The sequence below is a fragment of the Saimiri boliviensis genome, chromosome 20 (assembly GCF_048565385.1).
Source record: "Saimiri boliviensis isolate mSaiBol1 chromosome 20, mSaiBol1.pri, whole genome shotgun sequence".
NCBI lineage: Eukaryota > Metazoa > Chordata > Mammalia > Primates > Cebidae > Saimiri > Saimiri boliviensis.
In genome coordinates, this window is record NC_133468.1 from 11251414 (window position 1) to 11277266 (window position 25853).

The 25853-nt window shown below is 46.8% G+C and overlaps 1 protein-coding gene across 1 annotated transcript in view; it reads left to right on the top strand.

The window, feature by feature from the left end:
* SH3PXD2B (SH3 and PX domains 2B) overlaps positions 1 to 25853 on the top strand; it is a 107058-nt gene that overhangs the window by 58504 nt on the left and 22701 nt on the right. Inside the window, exons 5-7 of the mRNA XM_039460674.2 lie at positions 8890 to 8981; positions 16098 to 16123; positions 23093 to 23227. Of these exons, the coding sequence (XP_039316608.1) occupies positions 8890 to 8981; positions 16098 to 16123; positions 23093 to 23227 (253 nt within the window). The remainder of the gene's footprint in view (positions 1 to 8889; positions 8982 to 16097; positions 16124 to 23092; positions 23228 to 25853) is intronic.

Below are 25853 nucleotides of genomic sequence, written 5' to 3' on the forward strand. Positions count from 1 at the left end.
TATAGGTTTTTTTAATAGAAATTGATAAGCAAGGCTGGGCATAGTGGCTCACGCCTGTAATCCAAGCACTTTGGAGGCCAAGGCGGGCAAATCACCTGAGGTTGGGAGTTCAAGACCAGCCTGACCAACATGGTAAAACCCCGTCTTTATTTAAAAAAAAAAAAAAGAAAGAAATTGACAAGCAAATCCTAAAGTGTATGTAGAAATATAAAGGACCCAGAACAGTCAAAACACTTTTAAAAAAGAACGTTAGAGGAGCCATACCACCCATTTTCAAAACTCACTACAAGGTACAGTAATCAGGATAACATGGTACTGACAAAAATAGGCATAGAGATCAGCTGAACAACATTGAGAGTCCAGAAATAAAATCTTACAGAATGTTTGATCAGTTGATATTCCACAAAGGTGCCAAGACAATTCAATGGGAAAAGAATCATCCTTTTTTTTTTTTTTTTTTTTTTTTTTTGAGATGGAGTCTTGCTCTGTTGCCCAGGCTGAAGTGCAGTGGCACAATCTCGGCTCACTGCAACCTCCGCTTCCTGGGTTCAAGTGATTCTCCTGCCTCAGCCTCCTTTGTAGCTGGGATTACAGGCACCCACCACGAGGCCTGGCAATTTTTTTTTTTTTTTTTTTTTTTTTTTGTATTTTTAGTGGAGACAGGTTTCACTATATGTTGCACAGGTTGGTCTCGAACTTCTGACCTCAAATGATCCACCCACCTCGGCCTCCCAAAGTGCTGAGATTACAGGCATGAGCCACTATGCCGGACCGAAAAGGATAGTCTTTTAACAAACAGTTGGGACAGTTAGCTGTTGCATTAGTTTCCTGGGGCTGCGTAGCAAAATACCACAGACTGGGTGGCTTACAACATCATTTATTTTCTCACAGTTCTGGAGGCTGGAAGTGTAGGCAGCCTCCCTTCTTGGTTTATAGATGAGACGGCTCTTCTCCCTGTGTCTTTACAAGGTCTTTTCTATACCTATCTATGTCCTGATCTCCTCTTCCTATAAAGACACAGTTATATTGGATTAAGGCACATCCCTAATGACTCATTTTACTTTAAATTACCTCTTTAAAGAGCCTGTCTCCAAATATATTCACCTTCTGGGGGATTAGGGGTTAGGACTTTAATATATGAATGGGGGCGGGGAGCAAAACAATAAAGCCCACAATAGCTATACACATAAAAAAATGAAGTTAGACACCTATACCATGCATGAAAATCAACTCAAAGTGGATCATAACCCTAAATATAAGAGCTAAAACTGTAAAACTTCTAGAAGAAAACATAGGAGAAAGTTATCACAACCTTGAGTTGGGCAGTTTTTAGCTATGACCCCAAAAGTGTGAGCCTTTAAAAAAAAAAAACTGATAAAAACTGAACTTAATTAAATGGTCTTACAGACGTCTATATCTCGAAACGTACCACATTAACAAAACGGCCAGACACAGTGACTTGCACCTATAATTCCAGCACTTTGGGAGGCCGAGGCAGACAGATAACTTGAGGTCAGGAGTTCAAGACCAGCCTGGCCAACATGGTGAAACCTCATCTCTACTAAAAATACAAACATTAGTTGGGCATAGTGGCACATGCTTATAATCCCAGGTACTTGGGAAGCTGAGATGGAAGAACAGCTTGAATCCAGGAGTTGGAGATTGCAGTGAGCCAAGATTGTGGTACTACTGCACTCCAGCCTAGATAACAGAGTGAGACTCCATCTCAAAAAAATAAATAAATAAATAAAAAGGGTCACCTTGCTCAGCTGGGAAATTCCAGTTCATACCTTCCCCAGAATCTGTTGTCCTGCAGCCCAAATCAGCCTGTTTTGCCTCTTCCCTAGCCTACCTGACTTCTCTCCAGAGTCAGACTTTCCTTGTACCCAGGGCTTCACCAACTCCTAGTCTTTCGGTTTTGAAAAGGAAATTTAAAATCCGGAAGTAATACAGGATAGCAGCAGCTGACTGCATCTGCCTGATGCTTGGAATGGTACAGAGATAATCAATTCACCTGGACTAACCACAGGGAGGAAACTGCTTATGTTAAATGAGCCACATGGAAGTTACTACCCCCACTATTAATGAAACGTAAGAAATAGAGCGGATATTTGGAGTTTTGGTTGGCCAGATTCCCTGGGCTCAGCTTCAAAGCAACTGCCCTCCTGGAGAGAGATGAAACGATCTCTTTCTTTTATAGACTGCATAGGCTGTTACATGACATTTGGGTATCTGTTACTGATGTTGCGAACCAACTTAAGCCGATTTGATCTATCACAATTAGCTTTATTTTAGTAGAAATTGAAGGTCTCTAACAGATAGAGATAGATGGGGGCTATAGATGATATCCCAAAGCTAGCTACCAGGTGTATTTTGCAATGGAAGAAACTTTCTGCTTTACCAGACCTATCATAAAGCTACAGTAATTAACATAGCACAGTGTTAGCACAAGGGATAGACAAACCCTTGAAACAAATAGAAAACCCAGAAACAGGTCTGTGTGTATTTGGATAGACACTGTGATACTGACAAAGGCAGCCTTGCAGATCATTCCTCAACAAATGGGTATCCACAAGGGAAGAAAAAACAAAAAAGATAACTAACCCCTGCCTCCCACCACACATGAAATCATTTCCAAGAAAATTAAAGACGTAAATGTAAGAGGCAATGTTACAAAAGGTTTTAGGAGATAACATAGGAAAATATATTTATAATCTCTAGGTATAAGATTTCTAAAGGTACAAAAAGCATACCAGGCACAAAAAGATTGATTTATTTGAATACATTAAATATAAGAACTTCTGTTCATTGAGAAAGACACAATGAAAATATGAGTCAGCTGAATCCTGCCATGCATACAAGCATTTATTATCAAGCTGCCTCATAAAAGTTACTCAAATTTTTCTGGAAGCTCCTTGAAATACCAGCTGTCTGTTTGATACCTCTTTGCATGAGTGATTCCTCGAGGCAGATGCAGCCACGTTCTAGAGGCAGGATCAGCTCATCCTAACCGTGGTCTGACGGTAAAATCCTCAAGAAGACTCTGAACCCCAAATCCTAGACCCAGGGCCCTGTTCTGAAGGAGATACAGTAGTGGGCTCACCAGGTTCTGTTCATGCAAGGGCCAGAGTTTCTGAGAATATTTCTAGGATCATTTTACCAGTAGAAAAAAAAATTCTTTCTAACAACAGTTAGACTAATGAATAAAGGACTAACTTCATTGATCCACTATGAAGACAGCTAAAGCCCTGAAGCAGCCTATTCTGAAATAAGGACTTCTAATTAGAGTCTTTCACTTGCACCAGTGTTCATTCCCAATGAGGGAACTTCAGGTATTAACTAACCTTCCTATGGTATAGCTTAAATCTAACACACACACAAACCTACACACATGTGAGTGTGCATCCCCCTGCTGTAGTATCTTAAACTACGGGCAACATAACAGCAGATTTACCAGGCTCCAGTCACTTGAGACTTCCCTCCTGGAGTTCTGTCATATACTACCCACCTGTATTATTATTAATATTTTTCTTCAACTCACTTTTTGAACTTCTTCAGATTATGAGACTGATGTGCTGCCTACTGTGCTAAGAGGGCTTCCTCACTTTTTGAACTTCTGAAAACATATATATTAGAGGAAACTTTATATCCCAACCATAACATAAAACTGGTATCAGCTGGGCATAATGGCGCATGCCTGTAATCCCAACACTTTGGAAGACCGAGGCAGGTGGATCACTTGAGCCCAGGAGTTTGAGACCAGCCTGGGCAACAGGGCGAAACCCCATTTCTACTAAAACTACAAAAATTAGCCAAGCATGGTGATGCACACCTATAATCCCAGCTACTCAGGAGGCTGAAGTAGGAGGATCTCGAGCCCAGGAGGTGGAGGCTGCAGTAAGCTGAGATCCTACCCTGCACTGCAGCCTGAGGGACAGAGCCACACCGTCTCAAAAACAAACAAAACAAAACAAAACAAAAATGAGTATTATGTGCCTGCCATAAAAGTAAAAATAAAAGCAATGAAACAACAACAGAACATTTTTAAATCTAGCTAGCTGCTGTTGCCTGCCTACCAGAGGCTCTGCAGAACCCGTCCTGCTCTCAGGAAGCAAGTTAGACAAGTGTTATTCTCTGGGGCATTCTTGTTTAAATTAAAGAGGGTCAGCTGGGCATGGTGGCTCACGCCTGTAATGGAGGCCAAGGCGGGTGGATCACCTGAGGTTGGGAGTTCAAGACCAGCCTGACCAACATGGTGAAACCCTGTCTTTAAATAAATAAATAAATAAATAAACAAAGAGGGTCGAAAGAGAACTGAAAAAACCTGAACCTTCTCTCTAACCAAGGCATTGTCGTTTAACGTAGTCATCTGGCTGCCTCTGAAACTGTCTTTGGAAACCACTATATTCTTGTACCTGGGGCAGTATAGAGAGCCAACAGGGTTAACCAGCGTCTGTCAAGCAGCTGCTGTACGGTGGAAACAGTTCAGCCACTTCCTCATTCTATAGCACAGCCCTCCAAGATGGGTGTTCTTTAGCTCCACTTTATAGATGAGCAGACTGGGGCTCAGAGAGGCAGTGGGACTTGGCCTGAATCTCACAGCCAGGAAGTGACAAGGCTGGAATCAGGAGCTGTTTCTGTCTGACCTTTATTGTTTCCCTCTGCAAGCAGGCCTTGCTCTCCTCTCTTGTGCCTGCATCAGCCACCTCTGTCCAAAGCGCCAGAATTCCTTCCAGAACAGGACTGAGTTTGCTGGAGCTGTGGTTCTTTGTCACTACTGACGGAACCTAGGACAGTCCTGGAAGCAGAAGCAGAATGCTTTCTCCACCACGGGTCACTTTTCACTGGTGGCCAAGTCCATCCCAAATGAAACGGGCCAACATCAAAGCATTCAGCCCTGCCTTTTATTACTAACTTGACTTCTTTTATGGTTTGGGGGTTTGGTTTGGCTTTTACTTCCCAGGAATAGCTCAAAACCAGAAGAGAACTTGGCATCATCGGGAGGTTTCCATGGGCGTCATGTCCCTTCCCCTCCTGGTCCATATGGGGCCTCTGCCCATCCTAGGAGGCCCCCTCCAGGCAGAGACAGTGACCACCTCCAGGTGTGGGGCCCCACACCCACCCAGCTCTCCTCTAACAGAGACACATGGCCAGCACCAGGTGGTTCCGTCACGTTATTTAGGGTCTCCCCAGCACCGTCTAGGCACACAGGGAAGGTGGTGGAGGAACAGCTGCCACCCTGCCGCCTTTTGTGGATTAAAGGTACAGGTTTGCAGTCGGCCTTTCCCAAACTCTCAAGTCCGAGCCACCTCACCAGAGCCTCCCTTTCCCCATTTCTTACATGGGCCAGGCTTCCCAGGGTTACGTAAAGTGACACAGATGAACACTTTTCAGGAGCCACCCAGTGCTGAGCCAAGGTCGGGGAGTGCTGTTATTGCAGTCTTGGGGGAGCCACAAGATATTTGCACACAAAGCAGCCAGGACACACCACAGTCCAGCATATAATCAGCTCCTTCATGACGTGGCTCCAACTGCAAGGGCTGCGGGATTTCAGAGGCAAAAGAGGCCGTTGGGGAGTGGGGAGCCGGCAGCAGCTCATCCTGGCCAGGAGAATGACCACTCACTGCTCTAACCAGAAAATGAAGGGGGACCAGAAACAGGAGGTGGGGGAGGGAAGGCCTGTCCTGTCTCTGGGACTTCCTGCTTCAGCTCTGGAAACAGTCCGTCCTTAAGGATTTGCTGCAGAGCAGGAGCTACTTAAAGGCTAATGTTAAAAATCGATGAGCCCTGGCCGGGCACGGTGGCTCAAGCCTGTAATCCCAGCACTTTGGGAGGCCAAGTCAGGTGGATCACGAGGTCAAGAGATCGAGACCATCCTGGTCAACATGGTGAAACCCCGTCTCTACTAAAGAAAATACAAAAAAATTAGCTGGGCATGGTGGCACGTGCCTGTAATCCCAGCTACTCAGGAGGCTGAGGCAGGAGAATTGCCTGAACCCAGGAGGCGGAGGTTGCGGTGAGCCGAGATCGCACCATTGCACTCCAGCCTGGGTAACAAGAGCGAAACTCCGTCTCAAAAAAAAATTAAAAGTCGGTGAGCCCTTTAGTCACCCTGCAGAAGGATAGAAGGGTGGACAGTGACCGGGGAGGGTGCCCTATTAAGCCATCCACATCCCTCAAGATGTGTTTTTCCATTTTGAGTCTGGAGCAGATCGCACCTCAGGGGAGCTGGCTTAAAGTTAGAGCCTTACTCAAAGTCATGTAGGATTAGCAACCCAAGTGTCCCTCAACAGGTGAATGCTAAGCAAAAGGGGGTGTATCCATACAATGGAATATTACTTAGCCTTTAAAAGGCAGGAAGTGTTGATGCCTGCTACAAGCATGAACCTTGAATGGATGAGCATGCTGAATGACATCAGCCAGACACAAAAAGACAAACACCGTGTGATTCCACTTACATGAGCTACCTGGAATCATCAATCCCTAGAGATAGAAGGTAGAATGGTGGTTCCCAGGGGGAGGGTGGAAGGGTAGTTGTTATTTAATGGGTACAGAGTTTCAGTTTTGCAAGAAAAAAAGAGTTCTGTGGGTGGATGGCGGTGCTGGTAGCACAGCAGTGTGAATGTGTTAAATACTCCGTGCACTGTAACAGCACACTGGAACATGGTTAAGATGGTAAACTTTTTACTGTGTGTACTTACCACAATTTAATTTTTTTAATGGGAGAAATAATCATGTAGGGACAAAATATCCCCGAAGCCCAGTAAAAGGTACCACACTGGAGACTCCGTACGTCTCTCCGTTGGCCCATGAGAGTCCAGGACTGCTGCAGGGTTGGCATGTCACTTCGGGAGCTGGGTGGTGAGCTATTACGGGCTGGTTATGTAGAAAATGCAAGACACATTCTGTTCTAACCCAGACTCCAAACTCAGGCTGAGCATGGTGAGAAGGCACAGGAGAGGCACCAGGAAACGGAGGCTCTCCAGGAGAGTAGAATCCAGCCTCATGCAGAGCAGGCACTGCCTGGGTGGCTTGGCTGGCAGAATCACCTGTGCAATTCATGCATATGCACATGTGCTGTCTGCACAGGGGTTTGCAGCAGAACGTGTGCGTGAACCACCTGAACCACCCTCAGATCTGCATCCTCATTACCCTGGTCCAGGACCTGGGCCAAAGGAGGCTTAAGTACATATTTGTTAAACCGAGCTGTTTGTTCGTGACGGCCATGTCTGAGTTTCAGATCCCTTAATGAGCAGAGTGTCCCCTGCAGTTCTCTTATATTTGGCACAGAAACTAGTGCAGTGCTGGGCACAAAGAAAATGCTCATCGAGGCTGGGCATGGTGGCTCACGCCTGTAATCCCAGCACTTTGGGAGGCCGAGGCAGGCAGATCTCCTGAGGTTGGGTTCGAGACTAGACTGACCAACATGGAGAAGCCCTGTCTCTACTAAAAACACAAAATTAGCCAGGCGTGGTGGTGCATGCCTATAATCCCAGCTACTCAGGAGGCTGAGGCAGGAGAATCGCTTGAACCCAGGAGGCAGAGGTTGCAGTGAGCCGAGATCGCACCACCGCACTCCAGCCTGGGCAACAGATCGAGACTCCATTTCAAAAAAAAAAGAAAATGCTCATTGAATAATTGAATGAATACCTGCTAGTAGTTAAACCAACTTTGTGGAGGGCTACTTTGTGCCCTTCACCTACCCTCTGTCCAACCTATTGCCAGACACACTTGACGCTCTGTGACACAGCCAGTGAGTCCCTGGGGCAGATTAATGTGGACTTTGGCTAATGGAAAATCTATTTCAACCCCTTATTAACTTGGAGACTTTGAACCTCTTTCCAAATCATAAAACAGTCCCTTCACTTTAATGCTTCAGATTCGTGAGTTAAGACATATATGTGAGCATGTTGGAAAACACCTAAAGATTCACCAGTAGACAACTAGTTGAATAAAGTGTGATACAGCTATAGATAGACATCCAATATCCAGTATAGATGATGTTATAAAAGAATAATGAAATGTGCCAGGTACCTGTAATCCCGGTACTTTGGGAGGCTGAAGTGGGTTGATCACTTGAGGCTGGCAGTTCGAGACCAGCCTGGTCAACATGGCGAAACCCCAGCTTTACGAACAATACAAAAAAAATTAGCCAGGCACGGTAGCACATGCCTGTAATCCCAGCTACTTGGTAGGCTGAGGCACAAGAATTGCTTGAAGCCGGGAAGCAGAGGTTGTGGTGAGCTGAGATTACACCACTATCATGTCTCAAAATAAATAAATAAATAAGAATAATGAAATGTCATGAAGTTGACAATTTATAGCTAAGTGAAAGCATCAGTTTACAAAATAGCCTGTACAGTATGGTCTGATTTTGCCTAAATGTGGATGTATTACTTGAACAAATATACTGTGACGCGTGTGTGTGTGTGTGTGTGTGTGTGTTGTTCCCCAAACCAGCAGTATCACCAGGAAACTTTTTTACAAATGCACATTCTCAGGCTCCTCCACAGAACTGCTGCATCAGAAACTCAGGTGGGGCTCCACGATCTGTTTTAACAAGCCCTCCAGGTGATTCTGGTGCCTTCCTGGGTTTGAGAGCACTGGTGTATGGCATTCCTAACACCTCTCTCCTTCCTTTGCTTTTTGTTTTGTGTGTGTGCATGCATGTGTGTGTGTGTGTGTGTGTGTGTATCTGTTGGAGACAAAGTCTTCCTCTGTCACCTAGACTGGAGTGCAGTGGCACCATCTCCGCTCGCTATAACCTCCACCTCCCAGATTCATACAATCCTCTTGCCTCGGCCTCCCAAATAGCTGGGATTACAGGTGTGCGCCACCACGCCCAGCCCTCTCTCCTCCTTTGCACTCACCTGTCTCTCTCTTCTCCAGGCCCTCATCCAGCTGCCCCCCTACATCTCTCAGTGTGATGAGGTGCTGCAGTTTTTTGAGACAAGACCTGAAGACTTGAATCCCCCCAAAGAGTAAGTTCATTTGTGGGCTTCCCCAGGTGGAGCCCCACAGCCCTCCCTCCTGCCAGTCCAGCCACCCCCAAGTAAAGCAAAATGCAGCCCAAAGTGGGTTTCATCAGCTGAGCCCCTGTGAGACCACACTCGACGTAGCCTTCAGAGTTACTGTGAGCGGATAGTAAGTGTCCCGTTTGACGGGTGAAGGAAACTGGCTGAGTGCCACTCCTGTCATCTCGTAATACTCTGCACCTGCCCACAGCATTTACCAGGGTGTGTCAAAACTGGGCAGACTGGGCCTGCGAGGCAGGGGCTGAGCCGTAGATTCATCTAGCTTCTGTCCACAGAGGTGGGTGTGCTCCGGAACTGCCGGGGGTGTGAATGCAGGAGCAAACCAAACCGATGATGATCCCATTGCCAGCAAGTGACAGGGCCAGTATTTTATCCTGCTCAGCGAGGCTCCAAAGCTGCCCGAAATGGCCACCACAGCCCTGCCTCCCTGTCGCTTCTCCCTGCAGTGGACAGGCCACATGCCCAGATGCCACAGTGCAACACCACATAAAACCCAAGCACCGTCTGCCTGCCTGCATTTACACACCAACACCCTGGCTGCCTCGAAACAGACATACGCATGCTGCTTTGGGGAAAGCAGGAAGGGATCTGGCTAATGGAGAAATAGCAGTGGGGAAAAGAGACCTGCCCACGGTGCTGGGAGTGTCCTGGGGTCACAGGAGCAAGAGTGGGCAGAGTTTGGGGTCCGTCCGGGCTCATTTGAGAAGGGCTAAAAAGTGCCAGCCAGGCTCTGTTCCAGAAGTAGGCACAGCCGCTCTTAGCCCTGTGCTCGCTGGATGCCCCAGGCAGCAGCCATAACCAAGGGTGAGTTTGCCGAACAGCCAGCGTGACGGGCGGTGTGCTGAGCACCGTACATGTATCGAGAGAGAAAGACACGTGCTGCCTTTTGGAAGTGATCTGCTGGAGTCACAAAAATGTTTGAAATAGACTCGTGAGGGGAAAGCATCAAAGTGTTTTAACAAGCGAAGTCAGGCCATTTATAATTTATGCATATACACAGTGACCTCCAAAATCAAGTTCACAGGCCACAGATCTCCGAGTGCACCACTCAGGATGGATGGTTTGCTAGCACACAGCTGAGTAGACCTAAGTTCCTGCAAAAATACATTCCAGTATGCACCGTTTCCTGTGATGAGCACGGAGCGAGTAAATACAGCTTCTCACAGTCAGTGCACAGAAGCGCGTGGTTTTGGAGTCAAGGGGGACATTCTGTAAGAGGCAGCAGTAACCCTTTGAATCACACATCACAAGGGAATGTCTTGCCAACACAGGAGCCAAGACACGGTTTCACAAATTTAAAAATAATCATAAGGATACAGAATATAAATCTGATCATTTGGGATGTTAAGCTCATGCTGGTTAATGTTTTTGTTCTTAGTGTCTTTGGCATTGGTATCTGGTGAGCATTTCCCGACTTGTATCGCCATCAGGAAATATGGGGAAACGTTCTCAGACCGCCTTTGTCTGCAGTCCTCCCGGGCGCGGGAGTGAACTGCCACTCAGGCTCATAGCCTCTGGCTTCAATGATAATTTCTGCACAAGGTGAATCAAAGGATACAGAGCTCATTGTGTTCCCTTTCCACTTCATTTTCTCACAAAACTGCCACATAAAAACTGTCATTCCCTCCCGCCTGTAATCCTAGCACTTTGGGAGGCTGAGCCAGGAGGATTGCTTGAGCACAGGAGTTGAGACCACCATGAGCAACATAATGAGACCCTGTCTCTACTAAAAATCAAAAAAATTAGCCAGGCATGGTGGCGTGGTGCCTAGTCCCAGGTACTCAGGAGGCTGAGATGGGAGAATTGCTCCAGCCAAGGAGGTCGAGGCTGCAGTGAGCAGTGATTACCGCCTCTACGCTCCAGCCTGGGCAACAGAGGAGACTCTGTCTCAAAAACAAACAGAAAACCTGTCATTCCTCGCTTACAGATGAGGCAGCTGAGGTTCAGAATGATAAAAGAGACTTTTAACAAAATAATAATGAAAGAGGGGCACAGTTTTGAAGAGGTGAAGATGAATTTTTCCTGTGTCAGTCTGAGTCTGAACCTAAGCTCAGTCCCACACAAGAGGCTTACTTAATAGAAAAGAACTTGAGTTTGGAATCTAGTACACCCAGGTTCGAATCCCGCCTCTACCACTCCTGGGCTGTGTGGCATGGGCCTTCCTCGCTTTGCTTCTGGGCTTCCACACTTGCTCCACTGTGAAATGGGAGTAACTGTACTTTTTAGGGTAATGGTGAGGACTGAGTGACTGCCACAGGGAAAAATTCTAAGACCATGCCAGCTGCTCAGGAGGTAGCAGCTCATGGTACTGCCCCTCTCGGAATGCCCAGACGTTGCTGTCTTTATTCCGGGACTGCCTCTTAAGAGTTGATCAAGATGCCCAGCCCGATACACACTCAGCAGGAAGAATCACCTGACCGCTGTCTTAGTTTGTTCCATCTGCTGTGACAAAAACACCACAGACTGGGTGGCTTAAGGAACAAAACTGTATTTCTCACTTGCTGGAGGCTAGAAGTCCACGATCAAGGTGCCAGCTATTTCAGTGCCTGGTGAAGGCCACTTCCTGGTTTGCAGATATGTCCCCACATGATAGAAATAAAGAGAGAGAGAGAGAGAAAGCCTGTTTTCTTATGTCTTCTCTTTTAAAAAAAATTTTTTTTGTAGAGACAGGGTCTGGCTATGTTGCCCAGGCTGGTCTGACACTCCTGGGCTCAAATGATCCTCTCTTCTCATAACGGTGCTAATCCCATCCTGGGGCTCCATCTTTATGACCTAATTACCCACCAAGGCTCCATCTCCAAGCACCATCAAGCTGGGGTTTAGGGTTTCCACGTATGAACTCAGTTTACTGGAGCCACTTTCAAACTGGGTGAGCTTGGGCAGGTCTTTCCACGCCTTGCCTCAGTCTCCTCTTATGTAAAATGGGCTTGATGACACCTCCCTCACGGCATTGCTTGGGGAATCAAATGAGATGTAGAGGAAAGCACTTGGGACAAGCTCTACAGACCTGATTGCCCCAGGGCAGGGAAAGGAGAAAACACCAGCCGTGAGAGTAGTATTGACGTTGGTTTCCGTTCCTCGGCCCCCTGGATTCAATGATAGCCAGATTTTCTGCTCCCTTATCTCAGTGTCCCAGAGACTTTAGCTTTGGGGAGCATCATGGACCACTTAGAGATTCCAGCAAAAGCTTTCTTCCCTCTTCCTGAAAGGGAAGGTAACTGCACCTGCAGTTTCAGGGGGTCCTCATTTGTGCAGAATCTTGTACATAGACCCGAAGCGAAGCAGCCCAGCCCTGGCAGCCCTTCCGAATGTTGGTGCTAGCATGGCTTTGGCCTCTCCCTGGCAAAGGTGGTTGCAGTGGCCCCACTCTCTGAGCAGGCATCAGACCAACTTAGACACATAGAGGGGAGAGGGCCAGGCCAGGGCAGCTGCTGTGCTTGGGAGGAGTCTGGTCATCTACAAGAAGGAAGGACACCCCGGGACACAGGGTGGGAGCCAGCCCTTAAGAGGAGGTGGGAATTCCTGGAGGCTGCATGGTGGCTTTGTTGCACTCTCTGGCTTCCTCTCTTTGATGGCAGAGGCAGCCTCCCTAGCTTGCTGGCTGGAGCTTGTAGGACAGGATTTCTCAGCCCATGCTGCATCCAGCCAAGGCCACTGGCTTTGTTCTTCATTCATCAGCAGATGAGGAGGGCCTGCTGACTTCCACAGTGGTGGGAAAGGCGGCGTGAACACGTGGGTATACAGGCACCCATGCATACACAAATAGAACATCCACTAAAAATACAAAACACAGCCTAGACTGTACCAAAGAAAGTGCCAAGAAACAGCTGAACTAAGCTAGCAGGCGTCATGCTGGAGTATGTGTATCTGGTTCTGACAGCCTTCCTGGAAAGAAAGGGAAGGTTCAGATCGCCTTGTCCCTTCCCAGCTGTGTGACCTCGGACAAATGACTTGACTTCTCTGAGCTTATTTCCTTATTAGTAAAGTGGTGCCACTGCCCTGGCCCACAGCCTTGTTGTGAGCACTAAGCAAGATCCCGCCCATAAAGGACGGTGTCTGGCACAGGGCAGGTGCCTACCTAGTGATGTCGTCCTGTCTTTAAGCCAGGATTTGAAAAGGAAGGAAGGTGGGGAGGTTGCCAAGGGCCCAAGAGATGGTTCTGGAGCCGCAGCAGGCAGTCTCATCTGGGCCCTGGTTGTTGGTTTACGGATAGTGAACTTGAAGGTTATACTCAGTGGGGTTGCTCTGTTGGTCAGGATCCTGAAGCTCATCCCATGTTAGGGCTTGAGATGGACTTTGGGGGTCTTTCCTAGCCAGCTGGTGCTGTTGGAGGAGGGTTTTGGCTGCCATGAATAGGAAAACGTGGGAACACCCCAAGCATGTCACACCAAGAAGATGACGCACCTGCTTGAGCCAACACATGCTGCAGCTGCCTGAACGCTGGAGTCTCCTGCCGGCCCCATTCCCCTGCTCTGCCTGGGACAATAGAAGCCAGGGTGCGTGGCCCGGTAAGAGCCCAGTACTTAAGCCCAGACCACGGCTCAGCTCGCAGGCAACTCCGGCAGCTGCTGCTTTCTGTGAAGCAGACTGAAGGGACCTTGGTTAGTGCATCTTGGAACAGCAGCCCAGTGGGGAACTTCAGTCCCAGGACGGTCCAGGTGGTGGTCAGGAGAGTGGGCTCCAGCCAGGCTTCCTGGGTTCCAGTCTTAGGCCTCATACCTCACCTCTCTGGGCCTCAGTATCTCCATCTACAAAATAGAGTAATCTTCAGAGGGATGTGTGAGATGTAATGAGTGAGCCCAGATGTAAACAAATTGTGGTCCATCCACACAATGGAATATTACTTAGCAACAAAAGGAGTGAAGTACTGATACATGCTACAACACGGACGAACCTCAAAGACATTACGCCAGATGAAAGAAGCCAGACATAAATAAATAAAAAAAAAAAGAAAGAAAGAAAGAAGCCAGACACAAAAGGCCACACATTGTATGATTCCATTTACATGAAATGTCCAGAATAGGCAGATAAGAGACAGTAAGCAGATCTGTGGTTGCCAACCGCTAGAGGAGGGAGAATGGGAAGTGACTACTGATGGGTACGGGGCTTCTTTTTGGAGTGATGAAAGTGATCTGGAATTAGTGGTGATGGTTGGCCAACCTTGTGAATATACTGAAAACAAGTAAATTGCATACTTTTAAAGGATGAGTTTTTGTTTGTTTTGTTTTGTTTTTGAGACAGAGTCATCTCTGTCTTCCAGGCTGGAGTGCAATGGCATGATCTCAGCTCACTGCAACCTCCGCCTCCCAGGTTCAAGCGATTCTCCTGCCTCAGCCTCCCAAGTAGCTGGGATTACAGGCACATGCCACCACACTCAGCTAATTTTTGTATTTGTAGTAGAGATGGGGTTTCTCCATGTTGGTCAGGCTAGTCTCAAACTCCTGACTTCTGATGATGCGCCCACCCTGGGCCTACGAAAGTGCTAGGATTACAGGTGTGACCAACTGCTCCTAGCCTAAAAGATGAGTTTATGGTTTGTCAGTAATATTTCAGTTTTTTTAAAGTTAGTCAGAGCTGGGTTCAAATTCTGGCTGTGCTACTTGCAAGCTGTGTGACCTTGAGCAAATTACTTAGCCTCTCTGTTCCACATCTGTAAAGTGGGAATAAGAATAATACCTGCCAGGCACAGCGGCTCACACCTGTAATCCCAGTACTTTGGGAGGCCAAGGCAGGTGGATCACCTGAGGTCAGGAGTTTGAGACCTGCCTGACCAACATGGAGAAACGCCATCTCTACTAAAAGTACAAAATTAGCTGAGCGTGGTGGTGCATGCCTGTAATCCTAGCTACTTGGGAGGCTAAGGCAGGAGAATAGCTTGAACCCGGGAGGCAGAGGTTGTGGTGAGCCGAGATCACGCCATTGCACTCCAGCCCGGGTAACAAGACCAAAACTCTGTCTCAATAATAATAATAATAATACTTATTTCCGGGGATCATCGTGAGTATTGGGTGAGTAAACTACAAGTGCCTAGCAGGGTGCTGGCACCAGGTCTAGTCGCATTTAGTAATATTAGCTAATGCTACTGTTGCCACAATGTCCATCCCAGCCCAACCACTGGAAACATTATTCATGAGATCACTTACTTTAAAAGTGCTTTGTAAGCCCTAATTTGTAATGCTGCATTTGGGATGCCGTTGTTTCCCGCCCCCACCCCCACCCCCCAGGTTGGAATCTTGCTGTCTTGGCTCACTGCAATCTCCGCCTCCCAGATTCAAGCAGTTCTCCTGCCTCAGCCTCCCGAGTAGCTGGTACCAGAGGTGTGCACCACAACACCCAGCTAATTTTTGTATTTTTAGCAGAGATGGGGTTTCACCTTGTTGGCCAGGCTGGTCTCGAACTCCTGACCTCAGGTGATCCACCCACCTCAGCCTCCCAAAGTGCTGGGATTACAGGCATGAGTCGCTGCCCCTGACCGATACAGTTGCATTTATAAACTCTGACATGGTCGACAAATGTAAGGGAGTCACTATTCATCATTCCCCATGAATTCCAGCCCATGGTAGTGTCCCCCCCGTCTCTACTGGGGAGGTGTACTGTATTCACTGCTGTCCAGACTTCTGCCCAGTTTTAGTGTGTTCCCTGTATACTTAGTCTCAAGCACTTTCTGCCCCATGTCTACGGCTTAGGGGACCCCAAGAAATGGGGCAGGGACCTGTGCTGTGCTGATGAGGTAGGCATCAGGCTCATGGCGGCGGGGGGACCTAATTCCTATTTTCAAACTGTGCATCCCCCTTCAGCTCCTCTCCAGGGCTTCCAGTCTACAAGTAAGTGGAGACACTGGTCCCCAGGGCACCAGAGCACTGATCAGGCAAAGGGGCAGAATTAAGAGAAATTCTTTCTCTTTGAAGAAGTCAGCATCCCTCCAGTTGGCCTGGATTTTATTCATTCACTGATGATGTTGTCGGGGGTGGAGAATGTCAGTTTTCTAGCAGAATAACTCATGTTAATACATGGCAAGTACTGACTCATTTCTCTTTCCCACTCCCTTTCTTTCCTGTACAGGGAGCACGCTGGGAAAAAGAAATCTGGTAAGAATATTCTCTATTTTCTTCTCTTTATTCAGTGTGTAGCAAACTCCAGCTGAGCACCTACTGTGTGCCAGGTCCTGGGTTCCATGCTGGGGATACAGTGATGTGGATGGATGGATGGTGGGTAGGAGGGAGGGAGGGAGGGGAGGGAAGGGAAGGAAGGATGGGTGAATGGATGGATGGATGGATGGATGGATGGATGGATGGATGGATGGATGTTTGATTGATTGGGTAATACCCCAATCCCATTTCCCAAAAATAGTATTTGAGGTTGTTTCATCTAATACACCAAAAAACTGCCAAGTGGTTGAGACTTGGAGTCTTTTCCAGGGAATGCCTTCATGGAAATGGGGAGACAGACTTCTTCCTAGCTATGATATTGGGAGGTACATGCCTTTGTTCCACTTTATACAGAATAATGTGGTAGCTGAGAGCTGAGAGCATTCTTTGCAGGTGTGATAAGGGGTCGGAAGGAAGTCCAATGTGGACTTCAGAACTTCCAGAATTCAGCGGTCTTTAATTTCCTAGGATTCCAGGTTTGAGGAAGTTGATGAGGATCAGGGGTACAAGCAGAGATCCCAGAAGTGAAAAAGGATGCACCCTTTCATGGGCCTCAGTTTCCTCCTGGGTCTCGACGAAGGAGCTGGAGCTTTCCACAGAGCGAAGGGCATCCTGGGCTGAGGGGATGGCCAGGCACAGGCTGGGGGGCAGGAATGTGTGGTAGATCTGGGCCGTATCCACTGGACATCCTCGGCACCAGGCCCAGCCCCTGTTTTGGGCAATGACAGATGCAGTGTCAAGCAATTCCCATCCCTATGGCCATTCTCCCTAAAGTACATTACATTCCTTCCTAATCATCTTTCCATTGCCTAGATGACACAACTCTTCTCTCAGAAGCATGGAGAAAGAGAAGGTGGGATTTGGGAATGCACAGAGGAATGATTGAGCTCTCCCCTGGGGTTTATAACTTTATGTAAACAGTGGCCCAACTTCTTCTTGCCACCCAAGGTCATCTGCAAAGGCCCCAACCTATACGTCACCTGGAGCCAATGTGGACTTCACAACTTCCAGAATCCAACACTGTTTAATTTCCTAGGATTCCAGGAGGTTTGAGAGGGTTGATAAGGATCAGGGGTGCAAGCAGAGATCCTAGATGTGAAAAAGGATGCATCCTCTCCTGGGCCTCAGTTTCCTCATCGTAAAATGGGGTTTATCATGGCAGGCTGCCTTAGGGGATTATTACAGGATTTATAATCATATCCGTAAGGTACCTAGAACGGTGCCTGGCACATGGCCGGTGATGTATGTTTGATGCTGTTTTTACTGCTACTCCTACTATTACTTAAAGTACATGGGTGCCCCTGACCAGCAGTGGTGTATTAGTTCATTCTCGCACTGCTATAAAGAAATACCTATGACTGGATAATTTATAAAGAAAAAAGGTTTAATTGGCTCATGGTTCTGCAGGCTTTACAGGAAGCATAGAGGCTTCTGCTCAGCTTCTGGGGAGGCCCCAGGGAGCTCTCCATCATGGTGGAAGGCAAAGGGAGAGTGAGCAGTTCTTAAACGGCAGGAGCAGGACCGAGAGAGAGGGGAGGTGCTGCACACTTTTAAACAACCATATCTCCTGGTAACTCCATCTCGAAACAGCGCCAAGAGGATAGTGCTGAACCGTTCATGAAGGACCCACCCCCATGATCCAATCACCTCCCACCAGGCCCCACCACCGATATTGGGGATTGCAATTAGACATGAGATTTGGGTGGGGACACAGATCCAAACCATATCAAGTAGAAATTCCAAAGTAAACAGCCCCAGTACCTTTGCTGCCCCTGAGTACGGGCCCTGTGGTCAACCTGACAGGCCCCACCGTCATTCTCTCTGCCTCAAGGAATGGCGTCGGAATTAACTTCAGCCTTTTCCCAACCAGTCTGTTTATAGCTCTTCTTTCTAGTTTAATAGGTACTGGCCAGAGCTGTGGTATCCTGCTAAAGCTGCAAATAGTTCCTGAGCCCCGGGGATAATTATATGTTTCTTAGAAAAGAGCAGAGAGAAGAGGAGCTGCCACTCTTGGGCTGGCAGAGTTTCTGGTTTTGAGTGTGTAGAGACTTTCCCTAGAAGGAATGAGTGTGGGAGGGGAGAGAAGAGAGGAAAGAGACAGCTCTGGTTTGTGACAAACACAAATGTCCAGTCGGAACCAGCTTGATGAAGGGTCTTGTCTGGAAAAGGGGGAAGAAGCTCTAATTTGTGGTGACTGTTGTTGTATCATTCACCTGAAATGATGGGGACAGATTATTTATAATTCAACTCGGTGGAAAATAGCATCTTTCTTCATTCAAACTAAGAACCCAAGCTGGGATTAGCCGTGTATCTTATTGACCTTTGAACACTTCCTTTATTTTAGAATTGGCCTTTTGGATTGAATTTTAATAGGATCTAACATTGACAGACAAACTCCTGAGATCTCTGTACCAAAACTCTGCTTTGGGGAAGGTCTGTCTGCCTCTGGCATTTCCCGGTCATGACTGGCTGGCTGGCTCCTACAGACTTTGGCTAATATGGTCTCAAATTGCAGAAAATGAATCTTCTTACCAAAAGTCAAGAGATCATCCAATTATTTGAGGAGCATCTTTCTTCCCGATTTTTCTAACCTTTACTTAAAAGCATTCTTTGTTTACTGACTCTTTTAGCAAGATTGGCAATATAGTGAAATCTTTGGAAGGAAAATCCCACTTTACCCGTCATTTTAAAAATTCAAGACATATCATCATGAAGAAAAAATGTGCCCAAATAGAAAACTTCTGTGGTAGGTTAGGCACTATACATCTTAAGAATATTTTATAACACTTTATAATAAAATCGCCCTTCCAATGTCAGACTTTCCTCTTTCTCATCACCTCTTCTCTCATATTTCTGACTGGACCACAAAAGTGATATCCTTGCCTAGGAATCCTTTGACTTCACACTTGGCAACTCCTAGAATTTCGCTTTAGCTGCCTGCCTCAACGTTTAGACATTGCAATTACTGTGGCATTATAGAGCTTGGCCGCAATATCACCCTCCACCAGTAGGTGTCTTCACTTAACAAGTAAATAGCCTGAAGCCTAATTTGAGACTCCTGGTGGATCAAATGAATGAACTTTTTTCATCAGTTTCAATAAGTTGAGTGCTCTGAGTAAAATCAACCAACTTACTCTGGAAGAACTAGTGCTGAAACAGCAACTCTATGCATTCTCCAAACCACTTCATGGCAGAGAGCTAGTCTAAGCTACTGCCACGGAAAAATAGCAAGGAGATGGTAGTCTTGGACCTGGTCCCAGAGCAAGTCTTGGAGGAAGTGCCATCCCTGAGCCCTGTGCCAGTCCATGCTCTGCTCCAGCTAACCCAGAGTCCCAACCCAGAGCTCCCTGCCCTCCTCATTTCCTGGCTCGATGTCTTGCTCACAGCAAATATGATTCCTTGGTTCTGTCATTCTGTCACTGCTCATAGTTTTGCCAAATCCCCTTGGCAAACTGTTTAGGAGAGTTAGTGCAGAAATGCCCGGCGCATTCATCAGAGTCCTGAAAACTGTGTGTGGTGCAACTGTGCCACCATCAGGTGTTAAAACTGGGTGGCAAAAGTTGAGCTTTTCGGACAGAGTAACCTGACAACTGGATCTTCACTTAACTGAAGCCCTCTTTCTACATACATTTCTTGTATAGAGTAGGAAGGGTTTCTAGAAGTCTTCATTTATCCTTTGTTCATTCACCTGACAAATGTCTGTTGCACACCTGTGCTGGATGCTGAATGAACAAGACAGGTATGGTTATTCATTCAATATTTATTTAATGTATAACTAATTTATAATTTATTTAAGCACCTATTAGGTGCTTAATATTGAATGAGGAACTGTATCTGTACCTGGCAGTGCTCTAGGTCCCCAGGTGGAAACCACTCTCATAGTCTAGTAGAAAAGACACCTGTGTAAACAAAATGAAATGTGAAGGAAGCATTTGAATGCTCCCTGAGATAGGAAGTCATTCAAGCAGAGGGGTTTGTTTGTTTGTTTGTTCTGAGAGGAAGTCTCACTCCCTTGCCCAAGCCGGAATGCAGTAGCATGATCTCGGCTCACTGCAACCTCCATCTCCTGGGTTCAAGCGATTCTTCTGCCTCAGCCTCCTAAGTAGCTGGGACTACAGGCATGTGCCACCATGTCTGGCTAATTTTTGCATTTTTAATAGAGATGGGGTTTCAACTTCTGATCTCATGATCCGCCTGCCTCTGTCTCCCAGAGTGCTGGGATTACAGGCGTGAGCCACCATGCCCAGCAAAGCTGAGTTTTAAACTGGTTCCTTCCTTCATTCAGACACTTACTGAGCCCTGGTAAGAAGTCATCCATGTTCTAGGCCAGGGGTTGACAGACTTTGTCTAAGGGGTCACATAGGGAATATGTTAGCCTTCATGGGCCACACACAGTTGCTGTCACTACTACTAATAATAATTATTTCTCATCCTCTCAATCTTCTCCTCCTTCTTTACAGCGCTTAAAAAATATAAAAACAGGCTCGGCGCAGTGGCTCACGCCTGTAATCCCAGCACTTTGAGTGGCTGAGGCAGGTGGATTGGTTCAGCCCAGGAGTTCAAGACCAGTCTGGGCAACATGGCGAAACCCCATCTCTATTTTAAAAAAGAAAAGAAAAGAAAAGTGATCAGAGGCAGATTAGACAGCACCTTGTAGACCACTGAGGCTTTTCACAAGTGAGGTGAAGACCATCAGAGACTTGACCTTTGAGAAACATGTTCTGATACATCTTTTAAAAGGATTGCTCTAGCTGCTATATTGAAAACAGATTGTAGCCGGGCATGGTGGCTCAAGCCTGCAATCCCAACACTTCGGGAGGCCAAGGCAGCCGGATCACTTTAAGTCAGGAGTTCAAGACCAGCCTAGTCAACATGGTGAGACCCCCATCTCTACTAAAAACACGAAAATTAGCCAGACATTGTGGCACATGCCCACAGAATGCAGGTGGCAGTACCCAGCTTGCAGGGCAGATGCGCTGGGATGGTTTATGTGCTGTCTGTGGCCGGTAATGGGCCCTCATGAAGGCTGCTTCCTGCCCTTTCTTCTGAACTGTCAGTCTGCATCTTTCTGTTTCTTTCCTGCTCTCTTCCTCTGTTCTCCTTGTGCGTTCTCTATGCAGGGTGCAAGTGGCAGGGTTGTCCCCAGCTTAAAGGCCCTCCCATTTCTTTGTTACCATCAGGCAGGAAGCGGGAGTGGCCAGAGCATGGGCACAGAGCTAAGAAGCAGGACCCTTCACCCAGCTACAATGCCCTATTCTGCTTGTTCATATCAAAAATCCAGACCGCATGGCTCTAACAAGGGGCTTCTGTACTGCTTCTGGTTGCAGATGCTGGAGTGCAGTGATATGCTGGTAGATACATAACAACCAGCTCTCCAGTGGGGAAGCCCTGCTTTGTAGCATTTGCCAATTTCTGTGGTGTAAATACTCCCACCATGGCCAATTTCAAGCTACCAACACGATGCCACCCAACAGAGTGGGAGAGAGGCACAAAGTCAGTTCTGTGTGATGGCTTTCATGCGCTACTCCACAATTGTCTTTTTTTGTCTTTGAGATGGAGTCTCACTCTGTCACCGGGGCTGGAGTGCAGTGGTGCAATCTCAGGTCACTGCAACCTCTGCCTCCCGAGTTCAAGTGATTCTCATGCCTCAGTCTCCTGGGTAGCTCGGATTACAGGTGTGCACCACCATGCTCAGCTAATTTTTTGTATTTTTAGTAGAGATGGGGTTTCACTATGTTGGCCACACTGGTCTCAAACTCCTGACATCAGGTGATCCACACTCCTTGGCTTCCCAAAGTGCTGGGATTACAGGCGTGAGCCACCATGCCCCACCCAGAATTATCTTTTTAAAGATGTAACTCTTATCTTGTAATTCTCTTCTTAAAGCCCTTGATCGACTTTCCTCTTCAAGGTTAAAAGCAATTCAACTTCTTTAGTTGGCCCCGAAGATCCTGCCTGATCTGACCCGTGCCTACCTTGGGGACCTCACTCAGAACCACTCTTTCCACGCACTTCCTTGCCTGGCCTCCTCCCAGTCCCGAAGGTCCCAAGTCCTTTCCCATCTCAGAGTGTGCCTACACCACTCTCCCCCCATTCTCATCATGATCCCTCCTCCTGCCTCAGGTCTTGCCAGCCACCCCGTTTAATACAGCATTGTCTTTTCCCTTCATTTTCTGTACCAACATCCTGGTTGTTTCCAGCAATTTATCATAAACTCATGCTTATATAATTCTATATCTTATCAATCACATATGTATGTGTCTATCTCTGTGACTAGACTGAATTACTTGAGGCTGGGAGTCACAGCTGTTTTATTCACCTTTGTACTCTTCAGAGTATCTGGAATCAACATCACTGGTGATTTCATAGATTAATAGGCGAGTGATTTTGGATGGATGATGAGACGGTTGATGGAGGATGGTGTTTAATTGGATCTATCATGAGTGGATAGATGGTTGAATGGAGGGCAGATAGATGAATGTTTGGTTGGATGGCTGGATGATGGATGGATGGATGGTTGGATGATGGCATATGATGGCTGGCTGGCTGGATGGATGGATGGACAGACGTATGGATGGACAGATGGACATATGGATGGAAAAATGGATGGATGGATAGCTAAGTATGAATGAATGAGTTTTTCCACTAGGGTGTCAGCATCTTCAGGGCAGGTACCATATCTTAATCAACTCTGAATCCCCTGTTCCTGCACAGAATAGCACTGGGTCAATTTGGGTGGTTGAATAAGCACATGAATAGAAGAATGAATGGATGAAGTCACTTTTGGGATGAGTCCTGTAACTGCTTCTTTTTTATCTGGAATGCCCTCTTGACCCACCCTACTGCTCTGGCTCCTGCTCTTTCATGCATGGGTGGTGGCCAGATGTCATGTCTCTTTCCTATCCACAGGAGGTGACCAAACCTCAGTGGACCCCATGGTCCTGGAGCAGTATGTGGTGGTGGCCAACTACCAGAAGCAGGAGAGTTCAGAGATCAGCCTCGGCGTGGGGCAGGTGGTGGACATCATCGAGAAGAATGAGTCAGGTGGGGACCTAGACCACCTCCCTCTCCTACTACCCTGTCACCAAGCCCCTAGGACAGGAAACATTTGGAAACTCAGAAACGGAAATGGCCAATCCAGGCTGGCCACTTCCCATAGATCTGGCAGAAGGTCTCTTAGAAAGTGGCCCCTGTTTGATCACTGTGCTCGAATATCCCACCTGGTCACCACTCACCAGTATCCTGTTGGGTCAGATGGTACTTATTTGTTCTGACGTTCACATTTTATAAACATTCCTTCTGGCTCTAAAGCACTTGCAGACACAGAGTCCAGCACTCCACTGGAAATGTGCTCTGTTGATTTGCCTTTGCTTACCCATGGGAGTCTTCAAGAAAGCTCCATCACTCTGGGCTCTAATGAATGGGACAGACACATTCCCTGTGTCCTTAGCCTACCTGCCCTTCACAGGGACCATTGGTCATGGACACTGGCTGGGTCTAGGGCAGAATGTGTTATGATTGAGACACTTAACCTGGATTTCCATCGGAATTCCACATTTCACAGTGGTTCAGGTAGCTTTATTCTGTTACTTTTCTTAAACAAAATAAAAACTTCTGCTCTAAAGAGTGATTGTAAAGATGAAGTGACATAATATGTAAAGAGTGCTTAAACTTGTGCTTAGCACATAGTAGATGCTCAAAAAATGTGAGTTTCCTTCCCCTTTGCCTTCCTTAGCCACAAAGCAGCCATTGCACGCCACTGAAGGCAAAGGGCAGAAAATAAGCAGATCCTCCCTGAGAAAATGCAGTGGAAACCACTGGGTTTGCTGTGGCTAACATGTGATGTTAGCTAATCATATCATTAGTGTGTCAGTCTCTGTGACAGCCCAATGGCTAGTTGAGATCCAAAGAACAGGGGAAAGACGATGTTTCCAACATCATCTGGATCATGGTGGCATTAGTCATGAGACCAGCACCAGCCAGCCAAACTTCCTTCATTACTCAGTATAGGACTTGCCATCCTTGCTTCACAGCTAATGCAACCATGACTCCAAGTGAGTCAGTCACTCACCCCACATCTCACAACAGGCTGCAGAGCTGGACTTCCAAACCAACTCCAGCAGCCCCTAAGGCCATGTGACTTTCCAATTCTTGAGAATGAATGTGTGCAGATTGTGTGATGTGGCTAGGACACACCATGGGGACATAAAGACAGAAGACAGGAGCACCCACTGCCCTGAGCCCCCAGCTTGCAGGAAGTAAGGAAAGTTGGGTTACTGGGAAGAAGAGTGGGGGCCAGGAATGAGCGTTGGTATGTCCAGAGGGTAGCAGAAAGAAGGGAGAGGATGAGTGCGTACATCTTCAAGTAGCCAACACAATAACGACATTTATTTTTAATTATATTGTACTTATCCAAGTAATGCCTGGATACATTATTCTTAAAACATTAATGATAAAACTAAAATCTATTTTTTCCACCAGCTTCAACCCTAACCCCCTTTCTGAGCCCCAGATAACCCTTCTATTCATTAGGTATGACCCTTTCTTGAATATATTATATACACACGTGTATGTGTGTACATGTGAATATACACATACACATGTACTCATTCATACATACATACATGCACATATACACAAAAACCCAGTAGTGTTATTGTATACATTTTGATCTGCAGCTAACTTTTTTTTAGTTACTGTCTAGCTCCTCTGATACTTTTTCACATCTGCATAGTATTCAGTGCCTGAATAAGCCATGTTCATATATTTGCACTCATACTCCATTGTGAACAGTGCCACAGTGTGCATGTCAGTTTCTTTAGGTTAGATTCCAAGAAGTGGAACAGCTGGACTATAAGATACACATATTTTATTTTATTTATTTTTTTGGCGGGGGAGATGGAGTCTCACTGTATCATCCAGGCTGGAGTGGAATGGCACGATCTTGGCTCAATTGAACCTCCACCTCCCTGGTTCAAGCAATTCTCCTATCTCAGCCTCCTGAGTAGCTGGGACTACAGGCTCACACCACCACACCTGGCTACGTTTTGTATTTTTAGTGAAGACAAGGTTTCACCATACTAGTCAGGCTAGTCTTGAACTCCTGACCACCCACCTTGGCCTTCCAAACTGCTGGGATTACAGGTGAGCCACTGTGCCTAGCCAAGATACACATATTTAAGTCTTAAGATACCATCAACTTATCTACTTCCAAAATAGTGGCTGTTCTGATTTATCCTCCCTCTAGCAATGCGTGAGGCATTAGTAAAAATAGTTCAGAGCTCAGAGACAGCCTGGGTTTGAAACCTGGCTCTGCTACTTTCTATCTTTGTGACTTTGAGAGAGTTGCTGAACCTTGACTTCCCCATCTGTGAAATGGGGGCAGTAATAGTACACACCTCATAAGGCTGTGGTGGGGCTGTAGCAAGGTAGGAGTGGACGTGCAGCACCCTGGACGGTATCTGACACGTCAATGCTGTCATTGCTATTACTGTTTTATGACCGTTTCCTTATCTTCATACAAATATTTACAAATATGAATCTTTAGAAAATCGTAGGGCCTATTTTCTAATTCCTGGTTTTCCACAGGTTTCATAGCCCCAGAGTTCCATTTGTTCTCACTCACATACACACACAGAACAATCAGCCACCATCACAGGTATTTTGGAAC